Source organism: Glycine soja, chromosome 8, assembly GCF_004193775.1.
Source record: "Glycine soja cultivar W05 chromosome 8, ASM419377v2, whole genome shotgun sequence".
Classification (NCBI taxonomy): domain Eukaryota; kingdom Viridiplantae; phylum Streptophyta; class Magnoliopsida; order Fabales; family Fabaceae; genus Glycine; species Glycine soja.
The window spans coordinates 37,271,045-37,292,806 of NC_041009.1; the positions used below are offsets into that span (position 1 = coordinate 37,271,045).

The 21,762-nt window shown below is 39.1% G+C and overlaps 1 protein-coding gene across 5 annotated transcripts in view; it reads left to right on the top strand.

Moving 5' to 3' along the window:
- The first annotated feature begins 592 nt into the window (after window positions 1–592).
- Window positions 593–21,762, top strand: part of LOC114423044 (methylmalonate-semialdehyde dehydrogenase [acylating], mitochondrial-like) — a 29,454-nt gene continuing 8,284 nt past the window's right edge. Inside the window, exons 1-10 of one of the 5 annotated variants that reach the window (XM_028389647.1) lie at window positions 593–740; window positions 994–1,067; window positions 2,686–3,241; window positions 3,947–4,041; window positions 4,165–4,239; window positions 4,336–4,497; window positions 4,592–4,670; window positions 4,789–4,940; window positions 7,526–7,589; window positions 21,659–21,738. In XM_028389647.1, coding sequence (XP_028245448.1) covers window positions 2,707–3,241; window positions 3,947–4,041; window positions 4,165–4,239; window positions 4,336–4,497; window positions 4,592–4,670; window positions 4,789–4,940; window positions 7,526–7,589; window positions 21,659–21,738 — 1,242 coding nt within the window. In that variant the 5' untranslated portion in view covers window positions 593–740; window positions 994–1,067; window positions 2,686–2,706. Of the gene's footprint in view, window positions 741–795; window positions 877–993; window positions 1,068–2,685; window positions 3,242–3,946; window positions 4,042–4,164; window positions 4,240–4,335; window positions 4,498–4,591; window positions 4,671–4,785; window positions 4,941–7,525; window positions 7,590–21,658; window positions 21,739–21,762 lie in introns of those variants that run through there. The other 4 variants (XM_028389646.1, XM_028389648.1, XM_028389650.1 and 1 more) reach the window with 4 other exon arrangements.

Consider the following 21,762-nt stretch of genomic DNA (forward strand, 5'->3'; position numbering starts at 1 on the left):
CCCTTCACGGATCTTCCGGAAGCTGCCACCGTAACCACTCATTTCCCCAATTTTTTCGGCGTCTTCTACCCTAAGGTTCCACTAACCTAAAGTTCCACTATCCTACCCTAAATGCTATAACTACACTGCATAATAAAGGCAAAGGCAAGTTAGAGACACCTACCTGGAAGGCAAAAGGCGTGGTTCGCGAAGAAGAAGAAGTAGCCGGGCTCGCTGGTCTCGTGGAGAAGAAGAAGCATGCAGGAAGAAGAAAAGAAGTAGCACCAAGTGGTGTTCCGGGACAAGGAAAAGAAGCAGCACGAAGTGGTTCCAGGAGGAGGAGCGTGTTTTTTAAATTTTTACTTAAAGGACAAAATGACCCATTCACTAAAATTGCTGGGTGCACTTAGCATATCCCAAATCAATATACTACCAATACTGCCACTCCCTTCTACCACACAAAACCTCCACCCCACGCACTACACGACGCGTGCAACAAATCCATTCGAAAACGACGCCACTCAACCGAAGTGCATTCTCAACAGCAGAACGCGTGACTCACACTTACGCGCATGGTGCTTCCAAAAAAAATATACTTAACCAAGTAGTAAGAGTGAGAGACAGAGACAATAAAGGGGTTGTTGCTGATTATCAAAACTAGTGGGCGTCCCGATCCATTTTTTCGTGGGCAACAAAACAACACCTTCAAATTTTTTCCCTCACTTTCTTTCCGTACAAATATATTTTCTCATCACTCAAAGGTATGCCACTCACTCTGTCACAAAATAAAATAAAAATAAAAAACATGATTGGCAGCATTTATGTATTGGATTGGATTATTTAATTCAAAGTGATGATTTTTATACCCTTTTGGTGTGTGTCAAGGAAGGAACTTCAGTTGGGCATCATTGTTTATCTGTTTCTTGATTTTGAGGATTATTTCCTGTTTAAACATTTGATTCTGATTAATGGGGTTGATTTTTTTTCCTTCTTGTAATCTGACTCTCTTCCTAGGTATGGTTCCTATGTTGGGGCTTTGAGGAGCAATCTTGGGGTGGAACTTCCAAGTTGGTCTCTTTGGTAATCAGGTGACACATATCACTCTCTTTTTAGCTGTCACTTTCTGTTAATGTTGCTCTTTCAACTGTGAGGCTGTGTATTTGGTTAACCTTGATCACATACTGTTCCTTCTTTCTTTATGTTTTGGTGTGGGGTTTTTGAAGATGGCTGTTGCTTAAGATTCCAAGAATTTGAATTTGTTATGTGTCTGGAGTCTTTTTGCCAAGATGCTAGAGTTTCAATTAAGAAAGTGATTGCCTGATTGGGTACTCACAAGAATGTTCTACGCTGATTAATGGATCATTAAGCAAACTTGTTAGTTCTTTGTTACCTGAATAATTTGGAAATATCAGATGAGAAATGTTAGCAAAGTCGAAGGTGTAATTGCACCAAGAACAAAGTTGAAGGTGGTAATCTATAATTACCCAATAAGAATATTATTAAAGATAAATAATGCTGGACATCAAATGTTTTTTGGTTCCCGGTTCTTGTGTAGGATATCAGAAGGCATTGGATTAAACATAAGGAATCCAGTCTTGGGAAGTTATATTATAAATGTGGTAATTGAAATCTCATAAAAAATATGGTAGCAGGGCTGACTTTTATGATAAAGGATGAGTATCTATTTTGCTTATAATTTTTCCTTGAGAACAGTAATAATTTAAGGAAACTGAAGCCCGTCCATAGTTGTACTCAATTAAATATGTACCAGACTTTTTTGACCAAGTAAATATTTCCAAATATTCCTTGGATTGGAAGTTAAACTTTGGTGACCAGTTTGTCATGGGCTGGAATCTGGAAATTACCTCTTTGCCTGTGCAAGGACAAGGCTACGTACAATTACCTTCCCCCATACCTTTGCGAAAAAGGAGCCTCTGACATTGGGGTACGTTAGTTAGTTATTCCTAGGATTGAAAGTATTTCAACTAACCTCAGTTTCAAAATTATACCAAACTAGTTACATCGGTAGATCTTTGAATATGGGTTCTGGTCTTCATTGCTGCTTGTTTCACCTTCTAAGAATTTCAACTAGTAGACTATTAATGAGTTTATTATTTGAAATCTGCAATCTGTACTCTTGCATGTACATGTACTTTTTTGTATTGTTGTGCTGCACAATTTTTCTTTCTTAGAAGGTTTTGGTGCACACTACACAAACATATATAACTGTATCTTATCTTGTTAACAACTCCAGTGAGTTAAAGTGCTAACTAACACCATAAACTTCATTTTTTATACTAAAATGAAATTGTGTGGAAGTGGAATTGTCTTAGCTCTTAGGCATTTATGCACTTCAAGACTGATACATGCAAAGGTTTTGATTCTTTGCAATGCTCTGATGCTAATGATGTTGGGGTGTCAATAAATATTAGATGGGGGTATCAATGTTCACCTGTATGGTTTTCATGTTATGTTTGTTTCCTTCAGATGGCCATCATACTCTAATCCTTAGGTTGCCCTTCTATTGTAAGAGACATCTGTCATTCTGTTGCCTTGTATGCTAGGAACATATGGCATCTTAAGCTAAAACAACAGTAATTTTGTATTGTTCTTATTGCTTTTATTATTATTATTATTATTATTGTCAGCATATTGCTCTAATTGCTGATTGATATTTTCATTTGTACTTTGTTAATTTTTACTTAGGATCTTGGTTTTGGCATACTCATGGAGACTCAAAATCAATCAGATCCTGCAGGATTAAAAAGGATGCTTCCTCCACCGCCTGGAAGTTTCCAAGACCGTGAAGACCTTATTAAACATGTTCGTGATTTCGGAGCTAATCAAGGATATGTTGTCACCATCAAGAAGTCCAGAAAGGATAGAAGAGTCATCCTTGGCTGTGACAGAGGAGGTGTCTATCGTAATAGACGAAAAATTGATGAAAGTAAGCGCAAAAGGAAAGCAACTTCACGCCTTATAAACTGTCCTTTTGAAGCCATAGGTAAAAAGGAAGATGATGCATGGGTACTTACTGTAAAAAATGGAGATCACAATCATGAACCGTTGAAAGACATGTCAGAACATCCTTATAGTCGACGTTTCACTGAGGAAGAAGTTAGACAAATCAAACAAATGACTGAAGCTGGTATAAAACCTCGTCAAGTGCTTAAAGCTCTCAAGCATAGTAATCCTGAATTGCAGTCAACACCAAGGCATTTGTACAACCTCAAAGCAAAGATTCGTCAGGGAAATCTATCAGGTTTTACATCATTCTTCTGCTCCTTGTCAATCAGTTGATCTAGCAGCTAGAGTGCCATTGGTTTAATTTCTACAAAGTAGAAGTTTATATTGATATCATTATGATAACTTTAGATAATTGTTGTGAGGAGTAATTTTTGCTACCCCAGAACTGAAATGTTAGTTTGCAAGAGTAAAAAACTTAAATTGATTTTGAATTCTTCATATATTTTTTGTTGGAGTTGATTGTGTTGACAATAATTTGTTATTAGTTGTTCTTTTATGAGCCCACACAGAAATACAGAATTATGCCACTTTGTGGCTGGTTATGTATTATATATGTTAATTGTTATGCTTATATATACCTTTTAGCAAAGCAAGACTCTGAAAGAATTATAACAGAAAGAGAATCAAGTTGTTGCTCCACTATATAACTGGGAATCAGCCATTTCTAACAATTGATTGGTTAGGGATATCTAGAAGTGGGAATTCTTAATAATTTCTTTTTAGAAACTGGCATATAATGATTTCTTCGAGTTAAGAAGAGGTTTATTTGGTTTTCCTGTTCTTTTTTGTGGGTGATAAGGCAAAGTTCTCTGTTGATAAAGAGTATTTGATACTTGAGTGCAATATGCTAATTGTATTTTCGCTAGTCCTTACTGCACTGTCAAAATGGTTGTAGAAAAACTATACTCTCAACATAACTATGCTTAACTATATCTTGCAGAGAAAACATTTAAGTCATGGAGACCAAATAGATCTATCCATGTTGAGATAAACAGTAATTCATCTGATGGTTCATTAAACCGAAACTATCAGCTGGTAGGGTTGAAAGTCCAAGGACAATATTTTTACTCTATATATTGTTTATATATTTATCTTTCTCTTTCTTGTTAATCATAATTATCAAACAGTGAATTTATGACCTTTTTTATTGGTATGTAGCTGAAGGTCTCAAATTTTATTGGGGGGAAATTTGTAGATTCTCAGGGTTCTGTAATCATTGATGTTATAAATCCCGTAAGTTGATATGTTTTTCAATGATATTTGCTTGAAATTTTCTTAGCATTGTGATGGTTTATGTAAAAAGTAATTTGAATATTTATCTTTACTCAGGCAACGCAAGAAGTTGTATCTCAAGTTCATTTAACTATATATGAAGAGTTTAAAGCTGCAGTTAGTGCAGCCAAGCAAGCTTTTCCTTCATGGAAAAATACTCCTATCACCACTCGTCAACGCATTATGTTTAAACTTCAGGAGCTTATCCGCAGAGATATTGTAAGGATATTGCTATTGAAACAGCAATGTTTTTTCTTTTTTTTTTTTTATCAAACTTTGGATTTGATGGGAGGGATACTTTTTCTTATTTAAGGATAAGCTTGCCATGAACATCACCATAGAACAGGGCAAGACATTAAAAGGTGCAAAAAGAGATGTGCTTTATGGTTTAGGTTAGTTTCTTTTCCTCATTTACTGTGAAAAGCACATGTTTCTCGCTAAAATTCTGTGTATTTGTTTTCATAGTTATTTCAAAATGAAGTAATGAATTTGCTATCTTTTCTACAGAAGTGGTGGAGCATGTTTGTGGGATGGCAAACCTGCAAATGGGGGAATTTGTCCCCAATGCCTACAATGGGATTGATACGTACTGCATTAGAGAGCCCCTTGGAGTTTGTGCTGGAATATGTGCCTTTAACTTTCCAGCAACGATACCATTGTGGGTATGTCTTTCATGCTAGACCTTCTGATTTGTAGTTATTTTCAAGATTCATTTCACTTCATTTTTTTGTAAATGGAGGAGATAACTTTGTTATGCATATAGAGTCATAGACATGCTCCTTTGTGTAGGAATGGATCCTGAAATTAACTGATTGGGAGAGGGGGTTATCCTGTGTTTACTTTTTGTAGAAAAACCTCGTCATTAAACAATTAGATGAATAGTAAACTGTCAGGATATAAGGAGGAGAGATTAGTTAGTTAGTTAATATTTGATATAAGTAGGAGAAGGAAGAAGGATTCATTTAGATGTGTTGTCATTTCTAAATTGAGCATTAGCTGTTGTCATTTCTAAATTGAGCATTAGCTCTTTGTGAAGGGAGAGAACCCTTGGAGGATAGATTCCTGTCCTATTCTTTGTTATTTTCATCCTATTCAATAAAACCTTTCTTTTCTTTCCCATTTCTATTCTTGGTTCCAAACAATTGGTCTGACATGCTATATCCAAATCCCGAGAAGAAACTCCCCAATTTGTTGCCGAAGAAAAAGAAATAGAGACTTCCAGAGTGTTCTTGAAAGACAAGACCAACAAACAGTCTATCTGAGCTTTAAGAAAATGTTGCAGTGGTTGGTGAAGAAACAAGAAACCAAACTAGCGCTAGATGGGTCATGGAAGGAGGCATTTGTGAAGCATCATTCTTGCAAGACTGACATTTTCTGGAGGCTGATCCCTATCCCGAGGACAAGAACAACACGGAGGGAATGTGGTGAAGTAGAGGCTATCTCTTGGACAAGAAAGGTGGAGTGACCCACCTTTGCTGGAAGCATAAAAGGGGGAATTAACTCAAAGGGTAGTAGTGATGGTGACCGATTGCAATTCTTGAAGTCAGAAATTAGAAGTAAAGAGGAAGGTTTAGTGATCAAGAACCACACCTTGTTGGGCAAAGAAACCAAAAGTGGAGCAAATAAAGCAAGAGAAACACGGATTAAATTAAAATAGTTACATGGGAGGAAGAAGTTGATCCATCAAGGGAAAGGGAGAAACACGTGGAAAATAGATTGGAGAATGTGGACGGAAAATACCATTTTTAGGATAACCTAGTAGTAGAGGAGATTGAGAGGAAAGTTGATGGTGGAGATGCAACCAAGGCTTATTGTTTTCAAAACCCAGATTTCAGAAAAAGCTTATTACAATGAAACAATAATCACTGTTGGATCCAGATTTGACATGAATGTGGGTGGAACATCAATGGTGTTGGACTCTAGGAATTCAAACTTGCTGGGTGAGCCTTTATGGTTGAACTTTGATGTTTCAGTGGTTGATAGCATGACAATGGAGCCAAGGGAGAAGGAAGGTATAGAATTGAAGGTCGGGGGGCAATAATGAGCAACTCAACTCCACTCCATGAAGCATGAGGAGAATGTCCAGGAGAGTGGATGGCCTGCCCTTGGGCAAGAAAGGTGGAGCTACCCACCTTTGGAGGGACCAATTCTTTGAGATAGGTCACTTAGCTGGAAAAACTCTTGGATGTGCACTTGACGAAGCCTTTGGAGGAAGCATAGGAAGAAGCAAATACAGCGACAAAATCAAAACATGATCCAGTGATATAGATGCTTGAGGTCAAGAATATGGTGGAGGAGATTAGGGCAAAAGATGTGTGTGGATATATAACCATTGTTCATGGTTTCTACGATGCAGTTAAAGCTGTAAAAAAATGGCCCAGTCCGATGGGCCAGCTCGGGCTAGGCTCTTTAATTAGTGACTCAAAAAGAACTGGGCCCATTTGGCTTGGTATGATGGACCAAATGGAGCAGGCAAGGCTGCTGAAATGCAGCTCAAAAAGCTATCGGGCCTATTTGGCCCAGTGTATATTTTTTCTTATAAAATACATATAAATTAATGCAAAAAAGAAAATGGGTCAGACAGGCCAGCAAATCAATGGTCGATATGAAAATCGTCTCAAACTGTTTTTCACACATTCGCCTTCCAGGCGGTGCTAGGTCAGGCGGTTCATTTTGACAACTCTGCCTAGAGTAAACTATGGACATCTGGAGGAGAAAGAGGCAACGGCTAAATTGGAATTCTATAATGTGGGTCTAAGTTTTCATCTGATGAGCCAAACCCAAGTGAGTTTTAATAATTGAATTCATGGAAAAAGAAAGGTTAGGAATGTCGGTCAGCCAATTTCATTTTTTTGAGCTAATGGGCCAAGCCCAAACCTATGGGAAAAGCACTATAGGCTGAAATACAAAATGGGTGTTGAATTTCATCTTAAAACCAATTGGCATCAAGTGAAGTTGACCAATTGAGAAATAAGTTGCGTCTCAAGAATTGAGGCAGACAATGTGGAACCTTCCAACAATGGGTCATATGCGATGCTCAACCAAATGGGCATAGTTGTCTATTCTTGGTTTGTAACATAAACCCATTGGATAATAGTATGTATTGTTGCTCCTATAGTCTTATTCATCTGAACCCTTTCATCCTTGAACTCCTATCTTTTACATTAAAATTTGTCTATGCTAAGCTTTTGCAAATTACATGCATTGGTTGTATGTTTCTAATAAAATTATTTCCTTAATTTTTCAGATGTTCCCTATTGCAATTACATGTGGCAACACTTATATTCTTAAGCCATGTGAGAAAAATCCAGGTATAACTTGAAAAAGGAGATTAAGAACTGAATAATATTTTTTTTAATAATCAAAATTGTGCAATGAGGGTCATTGTTGACAGCTATATGTACTTTTATTTAAAATTTGAATTTCAAACCCAGATTATTCAATAAGATTTGGTTGAAAGCTGAGTTACTTGATTCCATTGTGGAGATCAGAGAAGAAAAGTTGTTCAGGACTTAAAGTTATTATATAGATAATGGAATCAATTATGTTTTATTTGATAGGATGTTGGAAGAATAAAGCCTCATCATTACTAAACTCAATCTGATGGCCTATTGCTTAGACTTTGTTGAATATTGTTTTATTTTTTGGTATCTTGCTCTGCTTATAGAGAGACAGTAGGGTTAGGTTATTTGTGTGAGTTGTCTCTCTCCTCTCTTGTACTATATATATATATGCCATTTTGAAAGCAATAAAGTTAAGCTAAGTGAGAGAACTTTTCCTCACTAAATATCTCTAGCTTCAACTTGGCATCAGAGCCAGGTTCACCCAGCGTCGCTGTCCGCGCCGCCTGTCCGCCGCTGTTTTTCTCCGACGACAACAGGGTTTGGTGTGCCTCGAGAAGCGCAACCTAACCCCACAATTCGCGTGGTCAACCGGCCATTCACGCGCCGTCGTCGTCCACCGCTAGTTCTCGCGCGTGGCCGCCACGCGCCACCCTCCCGGCGTCGGACTCCTGCCACACCGACGCCATTCGACTCGTCGGACCCTTCTGAGCCCATTCCAGCCTTCATTTTCCAGTTTTGACACTTGGAACGTGTCGACCTGGTTCTTCTCCCATTTTCTCCGCTAGGGTTTGTGTTTTTTGAGTGGAAATGACTTCGTCTAGACCTGTGCTCTCCTTCTCTGGAACTCCAACCATCACAACAACAAAACTCAATTGGAAGAATTATTTATCTTGGTCTGCCTCAGTGGAGCTGTGGTTTCTCGGCCAAGGCCACCACGACCACTTGGAGAAAAGTGTTGATGCTGTCCCAAATGATAACAGACCTGTGTGGGAAAAGCTGGATTATCAACTCTGCTGTTTTATGGCAATCAATTGAGCCAGATGTTTTGGAGATCCTTAGATCATTCAAAACATGTCGTTCTTTCTGGAAAAAGGCCCAAGATATCTTTGCCAATGACATCCAAAGTCTGTTTGATGCGACTATGAATTGTTACTCATTGCATGGTTTTCCTGAAAAAGTAGCACAGGTGTCTAAGTCAGAGAAACCAGAGTCTAGATTCTCTGATGAGGAGTATCAGGAGTATTTGAAGCTCAAGTCAAAGAAATCTAGCAATCAAGTATCATCTTCATCGGTACCATGTTTCTCGACAGCTTGCATTTCTCAGTCCATTGGAAGTCCTAGTCCTTGGATACTTGACTCAGGTGCCTCTGATCATATCTCTGTTAACAAGTCTTCTTTTTCATCCATTTCTTTTCCAAAAATTTCTCACCTTGTTACCGTAGTTAATGGCTCCAAAGTTGCGTCTCAAGGAAGTGGTCAAGTCTCATTATCTCCTTCATTGAAATTAAATTCTGTATTATTTGTTCCTCAGTGTCCATATAATCTAATCTCATTAAGTCAGTTGACTTGCTCTTTAAATTGCTCAGTAACCTTTATCGCTAATTCTTTTGTTATTCAAGAACATGGGACGGGTCGACTGATTGGAGAAGGACGTGAATCACGAGGACTTTATTATTTAGAGTCCAGCTTTCCAGTGTCCTGTTTTGCATCCTCAAAGCCCAAGCTTTTGCATGATCGTCTGGGTCATCCAAGCTTATCAAAATTGAAAATGATGGTTCCTAATCTCAAGAATCTTAGAGTCTTAGATTGTGAGTCTTGCCAACTAGGAAAACATGTTAGGTCATCATTTCCTCAAACTGTACAAAGATGTAACTCTGCTTTCTCTACCATTCACTCTGATATTTGGGGACCAAGTAGGGTTACATCTTTTGATTTTCAGTATTTTGTAACCTTCATTGATGAATTTTTCAGATGTACTTGGGTTTATTTAATGAAAGACAGATCTGAACTTTTGCCTATATTCATGTTGTTCTTTAATGAGATTGAGAATCAATTTGGCAAATCAATTAAGATTTTCAAAAGTGATAATGCTAAAGAGTATTTCTCTCATGATCTCTCTTCCTTTTTATCTTCAAAAGGTATTTTGCATCAGTCTACATGTCCTCATACACCTCAACAAAATGGTATAGCAGAAAGGAAGAATCGTCATCTTCTTGAAACTGCACGTTCCCTAATGTTAAACTCTAATGTTCCTACCCACCATTGGGGAGATGCAGTACTTACTGCTTGTTTCTTAATTAACAGGATGCCCTCTTCTTCTCTTGAAAACCAAGTTCCTCATTCGATTATTTTTTCTCATGATCCACTATTTCATGTTTCTTCCAAAGTGTTTGGTTGTACTTGTTTTGTCCATGATCTTTTTCCTGGCTTAGATAAACTTTTTGCTAGGTCAGTCAAGTGTGTCTTTTTGGGATATTCTCGTCTTCAAAAGGATTACAAGTGCTATCCTCCTATCACCAGACGATACTATATGTCTGCAGATGTAACCTTCTTTAAAGACACACCCTTCTTTTCACTTTCCATGGATCATTCCTCTTCTCTCCAGGAAGTTCTTCCAATTCCTTCTCATTGTCCTCCAGGTAATTCAGACCAAAATGTTAGGGTTGTCCCATCTTCTCCACCAAATTCACCTGAAGTCTCACATCAAAGCAGGACAAGGCAAGTTGGATCTACTGTACCTGAAGTTTCTTCTCGTGATCCACATCCTTCTTCAACCAGTCCTCAACTCATGGATCCTCCTTCTCCTTCCACTTCTTCGCATAATTCTGACTCAGACTGGCCCATTGCCATCAGGAAAGGTACTCGTTCTACTCGTAATTCCCATCCTATTTATAATTTCTTAAGTTATCACCGTTTGTCTCCTACATATACTTCCTTTGTTTTTTCATTGTCGTCACTCACTATTCCGTCTATTGTTCATGACGCACTTAATCATCTTGGATGGTGACAGGCCATGGTTGATGAAATGCAGGCTCTTGAGGATAATGATACTTGAGAACTTGTTCCCCTTCCTCCTGGCAAGACAACTGTGGATTGTAGATGGATCTATACTGTTAAAGTTGGGCCCAATGGTGAGGTAGATCGGCTTAAGGCTCGCTTGGTAGCCAAAGGCTACACACAGATATATGGTCTTGATTATTGTGATACTTTTTCTCCTGTAGCCAAAATCACTTATGTTCGCCTGTTTCTTGCTATGGCTGCCATGCGTCACTGGCCTCTTCATTAGCTTGATATTAAAAATGTCTTCCTCCATGGTGATCTTGAGGAGGATATTTATATGGAGCAACCTCCTGGGGTTGTTGCTCAAGGGGAGTATGGTCTTATGTGTAAGCTTCACCGATCTCTCTATAGGTTGAAGCAATCTCCTCGAGCCTGGTTTGGCAAATTTAGTCATGTTGTTCAGCTTTTTGGGCTGAAACGAAGTGAAGCTGATCATTCTATATTTTATTGTCATACATCTCTTGGAAAGTGTGTTTATCTAATGATTTATGTTGATGATATAGTAATTACAGGGAATGACACTACTAAGATTGTCCAGCTAAAAGAACACTTATTCAGCCATTTTCAAACAAAAGATCTGGGACATTTGAAGTATTTTCTTGGTATTGAGGTGGCTCAATTTGAAGATGGTGTCGTGATCTCTCAAAGGAAGTATGCGCTGGACTAAATTGAATAAATGGGTCACCCACCATGTCATCCATGCACCAAGCCCAATAATGTTGGGCGTTAAAGGGTCTGTTGAGAAAAACTCAAATGCCACATCTGCTAGAGATAAGGCCACAATAGAGAATTTGAGAATGTTTAATTATGATGATTAGGGAAAAAAATAAGTTTTTAGGGAAAAAATCTTTTCTAAGGAGACTAAGGGGAGGCAAGCAATAAAAATTGTCTTTGTTTTAGCCATGCAGTTTTTACTCTCAAAGTCATGGCTCCTCTTGTCCAAGTGCTTTGTCTTGTTAATGTTGAAAGACATTTAGTCATGAGCTATATTTATGAAGCAATGGAGAAGGCCAAATAAGCAATTGTGATTTATGAAGTCTTTCAATAACAATGAAAGCAAATACAAAGATGTGTTTGCAATCATTGATGTTAGACAGAATTGTCAACTGCATTGTCCATCACTTGCGGCTTGTCACTTTTTAAACCCAGGGTTCTTCTATGCCAACCCAAAGTTGGATTATTTGGAGGTTATTGATGGGTTTGTAAAATTCCATCAGGAGGTTGGTGGCAAGTATAGGTGTTTATGAAGAGAGAGAATGAATAGAGAGAGTAGAGAGAGAAACTCTGGGTGGGTGAGAGTTAGGCGTAGAGGTGAGAGAGCTGAGAGCACACATCTAGGTACCGGAGAGAAGTCCCGACGGGACTATGTCGAGACCAGAGGAAGAGTCGAACAGCAAGCTACCAAACTAAACTGGAGGGATCGCGAAGATATTTCATCATTTTACTTCACAAGGCTCGCGGATGATATCACCGAGACTGAGTTATGGCAGCATTTCAAAAAATGGGGAGATGCCAGAGAAATCTTCATACCCAGACGACGGAACTATCAAGGCAGAAGGTTTGGTTTTGTGCGATTCAAAGGGGTATCAGATACCAGACACTTGGCAAACCAGCTGGACAAGATTGCCATTGGTGGACTGAAACTGTACGTGAACGTTCCTAAGCATAACAGAGAAAGGCAAGCACAGGATTATACATGGAGACAATCTCAGGTAGAAGCAGAAACCCAACGAACAACTTACGACCTCCAAAAGCAATTGCTATCCTACGCGGAAATCGTTAGACGTAAAGGCAACACTCAGCGACAATCAAAGGGCATTCCTCGCAATTTTCAAGGTTCTGACAACCCCAGTTCATCAATACACTTGGAATTAAGTGCAGAAGATACTAAATGGTTGGAGGAGGCGTGGGTAGGGCGTTTGAAGAACCCAGCCATGTTCGACAGGGTGGAGGACGACCTTCAGTGGGAGTTGGGCTTTGACATTTCTCCTAAATACCTAGGGGACGACCTAGTGCTCTTTCCGGAACTGAGTAAGGAGGGAGCAGAAGCAATCATGAATGGCAGAGCTCACGGGAACGAATCTTTCTTTCACTCGTTAGAGAGATGGAACCCAAGCATTCGCACCGGAAACAGGTTGGTGTGGATCCAATGCTGGGGAATTCCAATCCAAGCATGGGATAAGAAGCACATAGGGAAGATCGTCGCGGTGATGGGGGAACTGATGAATGTCGACGAGGACGTAATTGTTAAACGGCGACTGGACAGAGCCAGAGTGCTCATCAAAACTCCATGGAAGCCTATGATCAAACACATCATAGATGTCCATATCAGCGGCGACATCTTCTCTGTGCATGCTATCGAGGAGTGCGGTGTGACCACATGCGATAACCATAGTAGCGACAGTATTTACCAAGGCTCGTCGGAGGAGACTGCATCTGATGATGAAAGCTCCTTTCGCCTACGGTCTCCAGCTCCGTCACACCAAGCTGTCGCCGCCGACGACCAGGGACGCGACACCGCCACTGGCCATCACCTACTACCCGCGGCAATTGTCGATGCCGGAAAATGGTGGGGCAACGTTTTACACAGTGGTCAATCCGTGGAAGACGAACGTCCGCGAGTTAACAACAGTGACTCGCGGGTATTGACTACTGGTAAAACCAAACAAACGGTCAACTCAAGCCCCGAGGAAGATGACATTAATGAGGCCTGTGAGAATCACCAGCTGACCATCCATGACCTTCGTGATTGTAAATTCCACGAAAATAGCATGAGAGAGAAGGGAGAGTCCAGTGGAATTCAAAAACAAGTGCTGGTGCATCCACGTGACTATGAAGATGACACACCTCTAGCGGGGAAGAGGGATGTATATCAGAAGCAAGGGGGAGCTGATGTGGCAAATAAAAAAGGGGAAAACAAAGATAAACAGCCCAATGTGCAATATGGGCCTCAATTGGGCCTTACAAGCCACTCATTTTATGAGTCTGAAACAAACTCGGGCCACACTCCACTAAACCATGTGGAAAAGGTTAATACATGGCAAGTTTACTCCCGAGGGAGCTGGTCAAAAACAAAGAACTGCTTGGGTGCAATCCAAAAGAGAGACAATTATGCTGTAGACATTGATAAATATTCACATGGCAGAGATACAGCACAGATTACTGACATAATTTCTAGTGGGGATGACACGAATAAGGAGATAAATGCAGTCCTAGAAATTATTTCAGCACATCATCAACAGGCAGCTAAGATGTGGTCAATGATCAAACAGTTGGGGGTAACAATGGAGAATGAAAAAGAAGACCAGGAAACCAGAGTCATAGAACAAATTAGATGCATGGAGGACAGAGATAGTAGAGAGGCTGAAAGGTTGGGAGTCATGACAAATAACCCATGAATATAGTGTCTTATAATGTTAGAGGGCTGGGGAGGGGGTGAAATGGGCAGCAGTGAGGAGGTTGATAAAGGAAAATGTTGATTTTATTTGTCTTCAAGAAACTAAGAAAGAGAGCATTGATAAAGGCATGTGTCAGGCTATTTGGGGGAGTGCTGATGTTTCCTGGGAATTGCAACCTGCTACTAACTCAGCAGGTGGCATTCTCTGCATGTGGAACAACAATGCATTTAAATTACAGAACAAGGTTGTTGGTAATGGCTTCATTTTTCTGGAAGGGGAGTGGACCAAAGAGGCACAACAAGTGAAAATCATTTCCATTTATTCACCATGTGATATGCACAACAAAAGAATCCTATGGGAGTCAGTGAGGCAGCTGAAAGCATCATCCCAAAGGGGGTTATGGTGCGTGTTAGGTGATTTTAACAGCATAAGAGCACCAGCAGAGAGAATTGGCACTAGTGACAGGGGATCAGGCGTCAGCAACATTAAAGAATTCAATGACTGGATTGATGATTTGGAGGTTCTGGAGATACCTTGCCTGGGTAAACAATTCACCTGGTTTAGGCCAAATGGGGAGTCCAAAAGCAGACTAGACAGGTTCTTAGTCTCCCCTGAATGGCTGGATAAATGGCCTGGAAGTTTGCAGCTTACCTTACCAAGGAACTTCTCAGATCACTGTCCTATTCTCCTCAGAGCCAAGTCTGTTGACTGGGGTCCTAAATCTTTTAGGATCTTAGACTGTTGGCTCACAGATAAATCATTCAAAGCAACTGTTCTTCAAAGCTGGAAGTCAGATCAGCCACATCAGCCAGTAGGATGGGGAGCTTATATTTTAAAAGAAAAATTCAAAAGGTTAAAGATAAGGCTAAAGAAATGGAATCAAGAGCAGTTTGGAGATACATTCAAAAAGGTCACAAAGCTGGAATCAGATTTAAATAAACTGGAGGAGGACTCAATGCATAGACAGTTAACGGAGCAAGAAAAATTGGAGAGGAAGCAGCTATAGGAATCTCTTTGGATTGTTGCCCAACCCCATGAATCCTTACTTAGGCAGAAATCCAGATCAAGATGGTTAAAAGAAGGCGATTGTAACACACGTTTTTTCCACCTATTGATGAATGCTAACCGAAATAGAAATTCTATCAGGGGGGTATTCATTGATGGTTCATGGACTGATGACCCACACAAGGTGAAGGAAGAGGTGAAATCATTTTTCTTCCATAGGTTCCAAGAACCAATTGGTCAGCGACCCAAGATTGATGGAATCAGGTTTAAAACTGTTAATCAACAGCAGAATATTGAGCTTGTAGCACCTTTCATGGAGGAAGAAATTCAGAAGGCAATTTGGGAATGTGGCAATGATAAAAGCCTGGGTCCTGACGATATGAATTTTAAGTTCATCAAGCAGTTTTGGGACACTTTAAAGCCTGATATCCTGAGATTCATCCACGAATTTCATGTTAACGGGGTTTTTCCTCGAGGATGCAATGCTTCCTTTATTGCATTAATCCCTAAGGTGTCTGATCCACAACACCTAAATGAGTATAGACCCATTTCTTTAATTGGGTGCATGTACAAGATAGTCTCCAAATTGCTTGCCAAAAGAATGAAGAAAGTCTTGCCTACCATCATAGATGAAACACAATCTGTGTTCATCGAAGGCAGACATTTACTGCAAAGTGCCTTGATTACCAATGAGATAATTGAAGAAGCTAGAACAAGTCACAAATCATGCCTTGTCTTCAAAGTAGATTACGAGAAAGCTTATGACTCCATATCCTGGGATTTCTTGTTATATATGCTGAGAAGGATGGATTTCAGACCCCAGTGGGTTAAATGGATCGAGGGATGCATAAAATCTGCCTCAATCTCAGTTCTACTGAATGGGAGTTCTACTACTGAGTTCCTTCCTCAAAGGGGACTAAGGCAAGGAGACCCACTAGCTCCTTTCCTTTTTAACATTGTGGCGGAAGGATTAACGGGGCTGTTGAGGAAAGCAATGGAAGAAAATCTGTTCAAAGGTTACCTGGTGGGGAATGATGGTGTTAACATAAGCTTATTGCAGTACGCGGATGATACCATCTTTTTTGGAGAGGCAACCAAGGATAATGTCATAGCTTTAAAAGCTATTCTAAGGGCATTTGAACTGGTATCGGGGCTGAAAATCAATTTTGCTAAGAGTAGCTTTGGAGCTTTCGGGATTTCTGACCAGTGGAAGCATGATGCAGCAAAGTACTTGAATTGCAGTTGTTTGACTCTTCCTTTTATGTATCTCGGCATACCTATAGGGGCTAATCCGAGGCGACAACAGATGTGGAATACCATTATCCACAAATGTGAGAGGAAATTGGCAAAATGGAAACAACGTCATATATCATGGGGGGGGGGGGGAGGAGAGTGACACTCATACAGGCTGTGCTAACACCAATTCCAATTTATCTTTTTTCTTTTTTCAGGGTGCCAAAATCAGTAGCGGATAAATTTATAAAGCTGCAGCGAAGTTTTTTATGGGGAGGAGGACTAGATTACAAAAGGATTGCATGGATTAAATGGAAATCGGTATGTTTACCAAAAGAAAAGGGTGGCTTGGGCATCAAGGATATTGAAACATTCAACCTCGCACTACTTGAAAAATGGAAGTGGCAATTAATGCAAGAAAATGGTGAGCTGTGGACCAGAGTTCTGAAATTGAAATATGGTGGATGGAGGAACCTTGAAGAAACAGGAAACTCAGCAAAGCAATCTGTTTGGTGGAGGGATCTAAAACACGCTTTTAATCAATCACAACAGGGAGTGGTTATTCAAAATAACATGAGGTGGAAGGTGGGGGATGGAGAGAAAATTAGATTCTGGAAAGACAAGTGGATTAATCAACAGGAATCACTAGCAGAAAGGTACCCCAGGCTGTTTATCATATCCTCACAGCAGAATCACACCATTAGGCAGATGGGAATTCACAATGACAAGGGTTGGGAATGGAAATTTTCATGGAGAAGACTGCTTTTTGACAATGAAATTGATACAACCATCAATTTTCTTAGGGAGGTAGAAGGACAAAGCATACAGCAACAGCAAACTGACATTTGGGAGTGGCTAGGAGATCCATCAGGGAATTACTAAACTCGCAGCGCCTACAATCTGATATGGGAGGAAATTGCTGGTGGTCAGAAGGAGGATTGGAGTATGGAATTATGGAAGACGAAGATACCTAGCAAAATTGCGGTATTTGCTTGGAGATTATGCAGGGGCAGATTGCCCACAAAAGAGAATCTGCGTAAAAGACACATGCAAATCAACAATATGCTTTGCCCTTTCTGCAATGGAGCTATGGAAGATGAATCTCACCTATTTATCCATTGCATCATAATCCAACCAATTTGGTGGGAATCGATGTCATGGATGAATATCAAAGGTGCTTTCCCTTTCAACCCGAAACAGCACTTCATGCAGCACATCTCTATCCAGATCGAAGGATTAAGGGCTAAGCGATGGAGGTATTGGTGGTTGGTGGTAACATGGTCTATATGGAAGCTTAGAAACAGAATTTTGTTTGCAAATGCAGAATTTGATACTAATCAGCTTTTTGAAGATGCTATCTTTATAGTTTGGACTTGGCTTAGACAATTTGAGAAGGACTTCACAGTCCACTTTAATCAGTGGTCAAGCAATATTAGACAAAGTTTTTTGTTTATGTAGAGGGAGTGCACATAATTCAGCAATACTTGTACACCACACAAGTAGATCTATTTGACTACTTATGTACTACATATAATAGTCCATACCTTTGTAATTAGTACCTCTGGTACTTTATTTCAATATAATATATTTATCTTTGCTGATAAAAAAAAAAATGTGTGCGACAATAGTTGCCAATATATAAGAGCAGGGGTGGTCTTTTTAGTTTTCATTTTGCAAAATCAGAAACAAAAAACACAATTTCTAGTGAGAAACTAAGAATACAACTCCTAATCTCCTAGTAATTTAAGTTTTTTAACTATGTTTAGATTTTAAGTTACACTCATTGGTTTTGTAGCTCTGGTGGGGAATGAATGGTCACTCAATTCCATATTTGCAAAAGCTAGCAATTGAGATTTTGAGCTTGACATATATTGCATTGGGATGTGAATGAAATTGGAGTGTATTTGGCCAAGTAATAATCATAACTCGTAAATCACTATTATTTTTGTTGAAAATCAGGATAAAATAATATACATTTATTAATAGTAGGAAAGTAGGATATGTTGGAAAGTAGAATGCGATTTTGAGGAAACAAAATATCTTCTCTTTATTAGTATTTATTGTAATGACCACTATATAACAGAGCATCCGCTGTGTACTCTAACACACGGTTTTCAGTCAACTATACCTACTTTTAACATGGTATCTAGAGCCTAGCAGAGGGATTACAAAAATTGGGCCTCACTGGGGACCTATTATCCTTGGTGGACCCTTCTGATCATTGTCCTTTTGGTGACTAGTTTTACACTTACCGACGACTTTTCCAACAGCCACCGGCGACTGTTCAAATTGGGCGAAGATGGAGAAGACTATCTTCGACTCACCTTCGCCCAATCTGTCCAGATCCAACCAGCACACACCCATCAATCTCTGCACACTCGCATCATCCTTGATGCGCCAAACAGCAACGCCCACTGGCATGTGACAGCATGTTAGCCACCGTTTCAGGGTGTGCTTTCAGCATGGAGGTTGCCACCCCCACGCGACCGTACCCCTGCAATCTTGCTCCAATCGGAGCTCTTTTGACAAAGATCCCTCTTTTACAACATAATTTGGTTGTTTTGTGGTTTTTTGGTACACGTTTTTTGTCAATGTTTGACGATGGCTCCTACACAACATCACCTTCTGCTTGCTGATGACAATTCAATGTGCTATCATCAAAACCAACACATTCCCAACATCTTCATTATTATCATCCATCTCTTATACTAACCACTTATTTCACTAATTAATGTCATTGAGTGCAATTGGATCAATTTCGTGTCTAAGATGATTGTTGGAAAAGCCACCTAAATTGTGGTCACCCCTAGATAGAGGGTTGAAAGTCCCACATGATAGGCAAAAGAGGACATGTTGAAGTCCCACATTGACTAAAGATAGTGTCGAGATAAACTATATAAGTGAGGAGAAATTCTTACCTTACAAGCCGGTTTTGTAGGTTTGAGTTAAACTCATAACTCACTTTCTGACATGGTATCAGAGCCTATCCTAGATGGGTCCCTGTGTCTATCACGCTCTAGGCAGGTAGCCTTGAGCATGAGGGGGGATGTTGAAAAAATCACCTAAATTGTGGTCACTCCTAATAGAGGGAGTGTGTTGAAAGTCCCCCATGGTGGGTAGCTGTGGGCAAAAGGAGACATGTTGAAATCCTACATTGACTAAAGATAGTGCCAAGATAAACTATATAAGTGGGAGCAATCCTTACCTTACAAGCCGGTTTTATAGAATTGAATTAGGCTTATAACTCACTTTTTGGCAATATGTCTTTATTTGAGTTGTTGATTATATTAGACATAAATCAAATCATGCAACTTTTTGTGGTCAAACATATTTCTGTTAAATGAATCTGCAACACAAATATAATTAAAGTGTTAATTAGTTTCATCCTATAACAATAATAGGCTTCACCATAAAAATAGATTAAAAATTGTTTAGAAAGATAAAACAGAGGCATTTGACTGAAACCATGTGTTAGAGTACACAAAGGATGCTCTATTATATAATGGTCATTATAATAAATGCTAGGAATGAGAGCATATTTTGTTTCCTCAAAATCATATTCTACTTCCCTAATATTAATATATGTGGTCATTATTTTATCCTAATTTTCAACACTCCGCCTCAAGCTAGAGCTTACTAAGCTCTCAGCTTGTTACTAGAAAATTTATCCCCAGCTAGTAAATAAAAACATAAATTGCCACATTTGAAAGACAACTCAGGGGTGCTGGCGAAGTTGGAAAGTATTGCTAGAAAGATAACATTGCTAGAGAGCTGGAATGACTATCAGCCTAAGAAGATTTATGGCGAGCAAAGCAAGTTTCAAGAACTACATTTGGAAGCTTCAAACCAATATTAGTGGAGACCCAAAATTATTTAAACTTGAAAGAGAGGAAATCATCATAAATAGCCACGGGAAAGGAAAACAATGGCAAAAATGCACCAGCGAAGCACAGAAAAGTCATTGAAAAACACACTAAAAAACGACAGCAGCAAGATAGGAGTCTAGAGCCAGAAAATGAGTGGCAAGTAGAAGGCAATTGCTGGAAAACATGCCGGAAAAGGAAGGTGGCAGGACCAGAAAGTCCTTTAATGCTTTGAGGGTTGGAGAGCCTAGAATCCATATTAGGCGAGAAATGTCAAGAAAAGAAAGGAATCATAAGTGGTGTTGCAACTGTCAGAGCTTCTAAGGAAGGCCCAGGTGCAACTTCAACCTCAAAAGGGAAGATAAAATGGGTGGAGATGAAGAATTGGAATTAGAGGAGAATTCTGAAGAATCATTTAATTTTCAGGAATTTGAAGGAGAGTAAGAGGGATATGCCTCATTAGATGGCTAAGAAAGCAATTACGTTGGGGTTGAAGAAGAGGATTAGACATTTACTTTGTGTTTGTATTATTGTTTTTATCATATTTTTGGTATTTTGAAGCCTTGAACTTGATGGTTTTTTCTTTTATCATTTTGTTGTTATTTAAAGTCTAAAACTTGATGGTCATAAATAAGGCTCACTATTTAAATATGAGACTTGTGATATTTACTATCTATTTAGTTTATGGTTCTTGAGATATGTTGCTACTTTTGTGACTTTTCCTTATTTATTTCTGCCATTTGTACTAAAGTTTTATTTCTACACTGCAAATAAAAGCTAGCAGTTGGAAGGGGGGAGGAGCACTTAAATACTCCATCCAGCAGTCCATACTACTCAATGTGGGACTTAGGCACCCCATATTACCCAAGTCCCTATAAATGGCCCACTTACTTGATATGTCCCCTATATGTGTGTGTGTTTTGTCTGCCATGATGCCATTTGCCATATTTATATGGCGAATTTTTTGTTGACTTCCTTAATTCGTCATTTTTCAAAGTAGTACAACTTCACTTAATATATCTGCTGGACAACTTATATATCTGCTGGACAACTTCACTTAAAGTCAATTAGTTTTAAACTGAAATCTAACAATTTTTGTATTTCTTCATTTTCTTTATGGATTGATAACCATATTTCCAAATTTAATAATGATTTATTTTTTAATATATTAGGATTATGCTTATTAGTATAAATAACAGTTAGTGCCCTTAATTTTAAAAACGAATCTCATTGTAATACATCATAGTATTAATCTCCTCCTCTATATCTAAAATCCTGTAATTTCAACCGAAGTATTTTCTTTTGATAGTTGTTGGCAGCAGGAATGGAATTATGTGTAGGAAAACGATTTTTCATTGCGTCATTTTATCTCTTCTTTTTCTTTTCTTTTCTAACTAGTTTCTCCCTCTTTTTCTTTCTATTCTTCCCTTTTTCCCTTGAATAGGTGTTGACAATATTGTTTTCCATTAAATTTCAGGGGTTTCAACGATACTTGCAGCACTAGCAAAAGAAGCTGGTTTGCCAGATGGTGTATTAAATATTGTTCATGGTACCCATGTATGTTATACTACTCAAGAGTGA